A 10327-nucleotide genomic window follows, 5' to 3' on the forward strand; every position below is an offset into this window, starting at 1 on the left:
GAAACTGGGAAAAACTCAGACTCTGCCACTTACTGGATGTTTGACAACGTATGTTTCCTAGGCTAGAAACATTGGTGAGCTTGCTAAAAACTCAGAAATTCAGACTTTATCCCAAATCTCCTGAAACAAAATCTGCACAACAAGATCTTTAGTTTATTGCACATATTAAGATTTGAGAGGAACCTTCCAACTCATCATGACTGTTATATCTGAGAAATACACACAACTTATTCTGCATGATGTAAATATAGTGCTCAAAAATAGATATGTTCTGCTGGGTGAGGTGGATCATGCCTGCAATCCCAGCACTTTTGGAGGTTGAGGCAGGTGGATTACCTGACATTAAGAGTTCAAGACCTGCCTGGCCAACATGGAGAAACCCCGTCTCTACTAAAAATGCAAAAATTAGCCAGGCATGGTGGCTATGCCTGTAGTCGCAGCTACTTGGGAGGCTGAGGCAGGAGAATCGATTGAACCCGGGAGGTGGAGGTTGCACTGAGCCAAGATCACACCACTGTATGTACTCCTGGGCAAGAGAGCAAGTCTCCATCTAAAAAAAAAAAAAAAAAAAGAAAGAAAGAAAGAAAGAAAGAAAGAAAGAAAGAAAGAAAGAAAGAAAGAAAGAAAAGAAAAGACAAAAATAGACATGTCCATGTTGATGTTCTTAATTTTATAATTTATCATCCAGAAAGGTATCATATCCACAGTACTGTTGTGGATGTTATGCTATCCTCTTTTCTCAGAGTTAGAGAATACTTCAGTATTAAAAATTATCTTATTGAATAATTTTAGTCACTCTTATAAGTCAGAACCATTTCTCTTCACTCTGTTTTTTAACTTGAGTAAAATAAAAATCTCTGCCTATGACCACATTGTGTTTGTGTGTTCATTAGTGTTTTTCGTGTGTGTGTGTGTGTGTGTGTGTGTGTTTTTCTAGGACTGCTGACATTCAGAGATGTAGCCATAGAATGCTTTCTGGTGGAGTGGCAATGCCTGGATCATGCTCAGCAGAATTTATATAGAGATGTGATGTCAGAGAACTACAGAAACCTGGTCTCCCTGGGTGAGGATAACTTCAATACACAATTTCTAATACACCCTGAAAATGTCTTTTCTCTCTTTTCTAAGATGTTTTTTGGTAATTTCTGCTTTGCATGAATGAATTTTAGCTCTCAGATTTTAAGAAAATCTTGGGGATTCATTGGAGTAGAACAAATTCTTTAAGATGTTTTATCTTGACCTGAACTTTTCCCTTTCCTGAGCTTATGTATCATTTGCTCTAGGTTAGTGGCAATTCCAAAAATGTCATGGCATAAAATACTGTTGCCCACACCTTAGAATTCAGTTTCCACCATCAATGTTTGATTCAGTAGTACTGAGTAATGAAATTAAGGACCTACAAATTTAAAATATTTTCTAAATATGTAGAAAGTTCTGTTATGAATCAATATTAATTTTCTAGAATTTTCTATTATATCCTCTTTACTAAGCATAATACTAGGTTGGTAATTAAAGAATTCAGTAAATTTATGTTACTTTTTTTTCCTTAATGAAACAGGTATGGCTGTCTCTATGCCAGACTTGATCACCTGCCTGGAGCCCTATAAGAGCCCTGTAATATAAAGAGAAATGAGATGGTAGCCAAACAACCAGGTAGGTGAGAGTCAATGAAGCAGATGACACAGATGAAAGGTACACAAATCAGGGAGGCAGCCAGTCTTTAAAATGTGGTCTAGGGAGCTGTGCTTCAATAGAAAGTTTCTGGGAAGCCCGAGTCATTTTTTTCTTTTGCTCTCACATAGGGACACCTTCTGCCCTATGCTTTTAAATTCTCTAAGGATTCTATTTTCTCTTCAGTAATCTTCTTTCAAGTTCAGTGTGAGCCAAAGTTTTCTTTATGGCTGACCAAGGACTGCACAAACTGACTGCTTTGCCATTGCTTTTGGGGACATACAAATATCTGCATATTTTTTAGAAACTCTATGTTAAACCATTTTTAAAATTCTTTTTTTGCATCATATCTAAAATATGTGAGAATAGTAGTTTCTGTTTCATTGGTGGTTGTCCACTTTTCTGCACTTGCCATTCTGTTTTTATTACTATAGCTTTGAAATATAGTTTAAAGATTTTTTACCAAATTTTTTTATTTTTTAATTTTTATCCACGTATTTACTTAGAGGCTGGGTTATGAGACTTGCTGTGGGGGGATATGCAAGCAGGGTACCGCTTATGTCTTCAATTTACTGTGTTGCATACTTTATATATAGATTCATAGATGGAATTGCTATATCATATGATAATTTCATTTTTAATTATTTGACGAACAATCATGATGCTTTTTATGATGGCTGCACCTTTTTTCTCATCAATAACTTACATAGGTTTCTATTTCTTTACATCATCAACAGAGTTGGTGTTTTTGAAAAATTCATAGTGGCCATTCTAATTGATATAAGGGAATTTTGTTCTGTATTGTGATTTTGTTTTTCATTTTTCTATAAGTTATTAATTATGTGCGACCTTTCAAATGTTTCTTCCAATTTATATATCTTTTTTTAATTAAAATTTAGTTTAATCATTTGTCCATTTTTTCTTTTTAAGATGAAGTTTCACTCTTGTTGTCCAGGCTGGAATGTAATTGCATGATCTCAGCTCACTGCAACCTCCGCCTTCTGGGTTCAAGTGATTTTTCTACCTCAGCCTCCCAAGTAACTGAGATTACAGGCATGCACCACCATGCCCAGCTAATTTTTTATTTTTAGTAAAGATGGGGTTTTACCGTGTTGGTCAGGCTGGTCTCAAACTCCTGACCTCAGATAATCCACTCACCTTGGCCTCCCAAAATGCTGGGACTACAGGTGTGAGCCACTGCACCCAGCTGTATCAACTTTTTAAATTACAATTTAATAAAAGTAGAAAATAATAGCCAAAGAAACATTTAAAAACTCACCAATATGCGAACAGTAAACATATTCCTGGAAAACGAATAGGTCAAAGAGAAAAAGCAAAGGGAAATCAGAAAGTATAATGAGAAAAAAGAAAATAGAAACATAACATACAATAACCCCTGGGATACAAAAAAAAAAACAAAAAACAAAAAACAAAACCCGCAAAACAGTTCTAAATCAGAAGTTTATAGTGATACATTTCTATATTAAGAAAAAAGGAAAAGATGTCAAAAAACATAACTTTAATCCACAGAAATACTTGAAAAGAGCAACTAAATAATTCCCATGTAGGCACAATAAAGAAAATAATCTTTATTATGATTATTTTATAAATAATCATAAAAATTATGATTTTTTTATGATCGGGTGTGGTGGCTCACACCTGTAATCCCAGCACTTTGGGAGGCAGAGAGGGGTGAATCACCCGAGGTCAGGAGTTCAAGACCAGCCCGGCCAACATGGTGAAACCCCATCTCTACTAAAAATACAAAAATTAGCTGGGTGCGCTGGTGGGCTCCTGTAATCCCAGCTACTTGGGAGCCTGAGGCAGGAAAGTTGCTTGAACCTGCGAGGCGGAGGTTGCAGTGAGCCGAGATGTCGAATTGCACTCCAGCCTGGGTGACAAGAGTGAGATTCCGTCTCAAAACAAATAAACAAACAAACAAAAACAATAGTGGTTAACATTCCATAATGCCAAATCTTAGCTCAGAGGGACTTTACTGAGAGGGGCCTCTAACCCCAAAAATTTTAGGAAAGACTCTAACCTTTTGAAGTTGCACCTCAACCACAAGTTTTGTCAAGTGTTCTTGCCTTTTATTAAAGGGGACTTAATTGTCTTAGGAGACAGTCTAACTACCCTAAATTGGGCTACTAACCTAATCCCATTACAAAACGTTAGTCAGTTGGTGATTCAATCTATTTCCTGTGGATTGGTGGTTTCCTTAGTATCATCCCTTTGTGTTTCACTGGAAAGAAGCTTCCAGAAATGGTCCCAATTCAGAACTGAAGAGTGGGTTCTTGGATCTCGTACAAGAAATAATTCAGAGCCCTGGGTGGTGGCTCACACCTGTAACTGAGGCAATTTAGGAGGCAGAGGCAGGAGATCACTTGAGGTCAGGAGTTCGAGACCAGCCTGACCAACATGGTGAAACCCCAATTTCTACTAAAAATACAAAAATTAGCTGGGCATAGTGGTGTGTGCCTATAATCCCAGCTAATCCAGAGGCTGAGACAGAAGAATCTCTTCAACCCAGAAGGCAGAAGTTGCAATGAGCTGAGATGGTGCCACTGCACTCCACCCTGGGCAACAGAGCAGGACTCTGTCTCAAAGAAAAAGAAAAAAAAAAAGAAAAGAAAGAATTTTGGGCGAGTCTGCAGTGCAAAATAAAAGTAAATTTACTAGGAAAGTAAAGGAATAAAAGAATAGCTACTCTATAGGCAGAGCAGCAGTGTGGGCTGCTCAACGAAAAATTCTTACAGTTATTTCTTGATTATATGCTAACCAAGGAGTGGATTATTCATGAGTTTTACAAGAAAGAGGTGGGCAATTCCCAGAACTGAGTGTTTCTCTTCTTTTTAGACCATGTAAGGTAACTTTCTGATGTTGCCATGGCATTCATTAACTGTCATGGTAAACATGACAATAACATAACATAACTGGTTGAAATGTCTTTCACATGCTAATGCATTATAATTAGCATGTAACGATCTGTGAGGACAATCAAAGGTCCCTTTTGTTCACATCTGGTTTTGGTGGATTTTTGTGGCTTCTTTACTGCAAACTGTTTTATCGGCAAAGTCTTTGTGAAATGGATCTTGTGCCAATCTCCTATTTATCCTGTGACTTAGAATGCCTGACCTCAGGGAAATGCAGTCCTGTAGGTCTCAGCCCCACTTTACCCAGCACCTATTCCAGATGCAGTTGCTCTGGTTCAAATGCCTCTGACATGGCCACAGAGTGCTGGAATGTGGCTGGTCTGAACTGCAATGTGCTAGAAAGGTAAAATACACGGTTACATTAAAAGATTTAGCTTCAAGAGCGTATATGCTTTATTAACCATTACACACTAATCACAAATTATAATAACAATATTTTGGATCTATTGGACCGATTAAATTGTTACAATCAATTCCACCTGTTATTCCACTTGTTTTTTTTTTTTTTTATTTTGAGACAGAGTCACTCTGTTGCCAGACTGTAGTGCTGTGGTGGGATCTTGGCTCCCTGCAACCTCTGCCTCCGGGGTTCAAGCGATTCTCCTGTATCAGCCTCTAGAGTAGCTGGGATTGCAAGTGCCTGTCACCACACCCAGTTAATTTTTCTATTGGTAGAGCTGGGGTTTTGCCATGTCAGCCTGGCTGGTCTTGAACTCCTGACCTCAGGTGGTTCGCCATCTCGGCATCTCAAAGTGCTGGGACTACAGGTGTGAGTCACTGGGCCGGCTCCACCTTTTTCTTTTTACTTTTTAACATTTGGCCACTAGCACATTCAACAGTTACAAATGATTCATATTTTACAGCAGAGGATTGCCTCTTTTTTGAAATCTCAGGCTGTCTGCATGTATTAGTCCATTTTCACACTGCTATAAACAAATACCACAGATTGCGTATTTTTTTAAAAAGTGGTTTAGTTGAATCATAATTCTACATGCCTGAAGAATCCTCAGGAAACTTAAAATCATGACCATGACAGAAGGTGAAAGGAAAGCAAGGCACATCTTACATGATGGAAAAAGGGAGAGAACCTGGAGGAGGGAAATGACACATTTTTAAAGCATCAGGTATCTTGAGAGCTCCCTTACTATCACAAGAACAGCACGAGGATAATCCCCCCCCCAGTGATCCAAGCACCTCCTACCCGGTCCCCACCCTGAGAGGTGGAAATTACAACTTTTTATTTTTTCTTTGAGAGGGAATCTCACTCTGTCGCCCAGGCTGGAGTACAATGGTGCCATCTCGGCTCACTGCAACCTCTGCCTCCTGGGTTGAAGCAATTCTCCTGCCTCAGCCTCCCAAGTGGCTGGCACTATAGGCACACGCCACTACGCCTGACTAATTTTTGTATTTTTAGCAGAGGAGGGGTTTCACCATATTGTCAGGCTGCTCTCGAACTCCTGACCTCGTGATGGAGCCAGAGAGTCAAACCATATCACTGCAAAGGATCCACAGTAACGAAGGTCAGAACATCCAAATTTTTCTTTCTTTTTTTTTTTGAGATGGAGTCTCACACTGTCGCCCAGGCTGGAGTGCAGTGGAGCGATCTCGGCTAACTGCAAGCTCCCCATCCCGGGTTCACGCCATTGTCCTGCCTCAGCCTCCAGAGGAGCTGGGACTACAGGCGCCGGCCACCACACCCCGCTAATTTTTTTTTTGTATTTTAATAGAGGCGGGGTTTCACCGCATAACATCCAAATTTTAAAAATAATTGTCATTATATTCTTTCAATTTATGAATAACTATATTATATGTCATTTATAAATGCATATGACGTTATACACAAGGTTAAATGCAAGTATCCTCTGGTGTTGATCTGGCTGAGATCAGGGAAGAAGACTTGCCTGTAAAGGCTGCAGCCTAGGCTGTTATTTTTGCTTCATTCAGCCCAGTGATCAAATATTCCATCATTCAGGCATGAAGCCTGAAACCTTGTCCAATCAGGGGCCGTGGACTAGAAACTGTCCAATCAGGCATGCAGCTGGAGAGACCAGGATGCTTCCCTAATTTTCCGGGTCCTTTGTGTTTCTCTGTGTCTAGAGCTCCAGTTCTTCTCTTCACGGCTCTGCGTCCTCTGCTCCTAGAGGCCAAGACTGTTGCTTTGTGTCCTGCAGGTATTCACAGACTCATGGCTAAAAGACCGGAATCCCCTGGAAGCCGAGTGTTTGGACGAACGGAGGCAAGATGGTGCACTTCCAGGTTCTTCTTCACCAGCTTTTCCCGCACGTGCGAAAATGCAGCCGGCGCCCGGGAAGGTGCAGATCAACTGGGCATGTGCCAGGTGACGTCAATCTGAAGAGACCAAGATTTACCTGATCGCACCTGCGAAACACCCCCCGACACACCCGTGCCCCGCCTATTGCCCTCCCACTCCTAGAAAAGCCACTCTTGGCCAGTGAGCCACGCGGCCTTCTCACAGCCCCACTCCTGTCAGGATGTTGGGACTGTGGGAACTCCGACCGAGAGCCCCATGGGGGGACTCTGCCGGCCTCCTTCGCCGGAGGCCGACAGACTTCTCCCCCACACCTTAGGTTACCAAAATAAACTTGCAGTTTTGCTGTTACCCTTGCCTACTCGCTGGTTCTTTTGTGCCTGCTGGGCTGGTCTTAGAAAAAACAAATCGGTTGGTGCCGAAACCCTGGAGGAGACCCCTCCTCAGGCCTCTAGGGGTTGAGGAACCTCCTCCTGCTCCCACGCCGCAGACGGACCAGGACGTGAGACCCGCTTCCCTCACTCTCATGGCCTCTCTCATGGCCTCATGGCCTCTCTCATGGCCACTCTCATGGCCACTCTCATGGCCTCATGGCCACCCCCTTGGGGTGCCTCCTAGCCAATTTAAAAACCTTACAGCTTGAACAAGACCTTAGGAGGAAGCGGTTAATTTTCCCTTCCACTGTGGCGTGATCGACCTCAGCAATTTCTGCCAGCGGCTAGGCAAGTGGTCCAAAATTAATTACGTACAAGGCTTTTGGGCCTTAAGCTCTCGTCCCTATACTCCTCCTTCTCTCCACCCCCTCCCTTCCTATCCAGACTCCTTCTTCCTCCTCCTTATCTACTAGTAATCCACTCGGTCCCATGCCTCCTTCGGGGCCCCCAACTGGCTGTTTTGAGTATCTCTGCCCACACCCTCCTACAGCGTTAGCACCTTTGCGAGAGGTGGTTGGGGCGGAGGGGGTAGTCAGAGTACATGTCCCTTTTTCATTGGCCGATCTTTCCAAAATTGAGAAGCGTTTAGGTGATTTCTCAGCTAATCCTACCATATACATAAAGGAATTTAGACACCTTTGTCAGGCCTATGACTTAACTTGGCATGACCTCCAGGTTATCCTAACCTCCACCCTAAACCCGGAGGAGCAAGAGCGCATCCTAGCGGCCGCCAGGCAGCACGCCAACCAACTACATTTAACTGACACCACCATCCCACTAGGGGAGCAAGCAGTCCCCTCGGCAGACCCAGACTGGAACTACCAAGCAAACCAGCCTGGGCACCATAGGCAAGACCTAATGGTCCAGTGTTTGTTGGCTGGTATGCAAGCAGCCTCAAACAAAACTGTAAATTTTAACAAATTAAAAGAAATTATTCAAAATCCAGAAGAAAATCCAGCCGCATTCTTAAATAGGCTGACTGAGGTTCTAACCCAGTATACCCGGTTAGATCCGGCCTCCCCCACAGGGGCCACCATTTTGGCGTCTTATTTCATTTCTCAATCAGCTCCTGACATTCGTAAAAAACTTCAAAAGGTAGAGGATGGTCCTCAGGCACCAATACAAGACCTGGTTAAATTAGGCTTTAAGGTCTATAACTCCAGAGAGGAGACGTCTGAGGCAGTGCAACAGGCACGCCTCAAACAGAAGGCCCAGCTCCTAGCAGCGGCTTTACAGCCCAGTCGTAACCCCAGGCCAGAGAGCACACACCCCACAGACTCCAAGGCTGCAAAAAGAGCCTGCTATAAGTGCAGCAAGGCAGGACACTATGCCAACAGGTGTCCGCAGGGTCGCTGAGCCCCAACGCAGCCTTGCTATAAGTGCAAGGCATCAGGACATTGGGCCAGTGAATGTCCTAACCCTCGTCCACCAGCAACCCCCTGCCCTGCTTGCCAGCAGGGAGGACACTGGAAGTCTGATTGCCCCACCCTGAGAACAGGTACTGCGTCTCCACGTGACCCCCTTTCCCAGGATCCTGGAAGCTCCTTCCAGCTCCTACATCTGGACAATGACAACTGAAGGTGCCGAGACTCGGGGACCCCCATCACCCTCGCCAAGCCGCGGGTAACTCTCCTGGTAGCGGGTAAGACAATTAATTTTTTAATCGACAGCGAGCCTACCTATTCTTTTTTGGTGTCCTTCTCTGGACCTAGCCTTCCACCCAATATCTCTGTAGTAGGAGTAGGCAGAAAGCCATCCACTCCACGAAAAACTCCAATCCTTAATTGCTGCCTGGCCAACAACTACTTTGCGCACTCGTTCCTCATTCCCAGCTAAAAAGGGCCCCTACTGAAAGCAATCAGTGGAAATCAGTTTGGCTTTCCCCCACTCACCTCAAACTTACTAAATTTTCTTAACTATCTCATACTCCCCAACCTTGCCAGGACCATCCTTCTGGGTTTTACTCATAATCCAACAAATGCTTCCATTCCTCATTCCTATACTAATACTGTGCCTTATTTTATTCTTCATCCATACGTCCAAATACCAACCATAGGCCCCGACCTTAACAACGCCCCTTAACAGCAGGAAGTAGCCAGACAGACCACGGCACCCCTTTATCACTATTATCAATAAAAGGTTGGACTGTTTGGACGAACGGAGGCAAGATGGTGCACTTCCGGGTTCTTCTTCACCAGCTTTTCCCGCGTGCGCGAAAATGCAGCTGGCGCCCGGGAAGGTGCAGATCAACTGGGCATGTGCCAGGTGACGTCAATCCGAAGAGACCAAGATTTACCTGGTTGCACCTGTGAAATGCCCCCCGACACGCCCGTGCCCCACCTATTGCCCTCCCACTCCTAGAAAAACCACTCTTGGCCAGTGAGCCACGCGGCCTTCTCACAGCCCCACTCCTGTCGGGATGTTGGGACTGTGGGAACTCCGTCCGAGAGCCCCACGGGGGGACTCTGCCGGCCTACTTCGCCGGAGGCCAACAGTCTTCTCCCCCACACCTTAGGTTACCAAAATAAACTTGCAGTTTTGCTGTTACCCTTGCCTACTCGCTGGTTCTTTTGTGCCTGCTGGGCTGGTCTTAGAAAAAACAAATCACCGAGAAATGGTGAGTGCTGGGTCTGTCATCTGAGAGAGGGGCGGAAGCTGGTTGGAACCACCTGAAAGTGGCTGTAGCAGGATCCAGACTTCCTCACAGTTCGCTCCGAAGTCTGAGGACCCATATCCTCCTTGGCCCAGCTCGGCTCTTAGTCCCCTCGAACCATAAGATGCTGGGCAGCTTTGCACTCCCAGCGCCTCATCTCACCCATTTTTGTTGTTTATAACTGAAAAGATTTAAGAGCAATGGGAGAATAATGAGCTTCTCCATAACTATTAAAATATAAGTTTCTTTTTCCCTGCCCTCCCCTATCAGACACCAGCAATCTTCTTTACAGTAATGGGAGCATGAACTGCACTGACCTTTTCCTACCAAATGGAAACAGGGCAGGCAGTGCAGCCTTCCTTAGATG

At 43.9% G+C, this 10327-nt stretch overlaps 1 protein-coding gene across 1 annotated transcript in view; it reads left to right on the forward strand.

The window, feature by feature from the left end:
- Positions 1 to 196: 196 nt before the first annotated feature.
- The window catches only part of LOC111529404 (putative zinc finger protein 735), a 34582-nt gene continuing 24451 nt past the window's right edge, over positions 197 to 10327 (forward strand). The window contains exons 1-2 of the mRNA XM_026447726.1: positions 197 to 278; positions 938 to 1063. Coding sequence (XP_026303511.1) covers positions 197 to 278; positions 938 to 1063 — 208 coding nt within the window. The remainder of the gene's footprint in view (positions 279 to 937; positions 1064 to 10327) is intronic.

This window comes from Piliocolobus tephrosceles, chromosome 8, assembly GCF_002776525.5.
Source record: "Piliocolobus tephrosceles isolate RC106 chromosome 8, ASM277652v3, whole genome shotgun sequence".
Classification (NCBI taxonomy): domain Eukaryota; kingdom Metazoa; phylum Chordata; class Mammalia; order Primates; family Cercopithecidae; genus Piliocolobus; species Piliocolobus tephrosceles.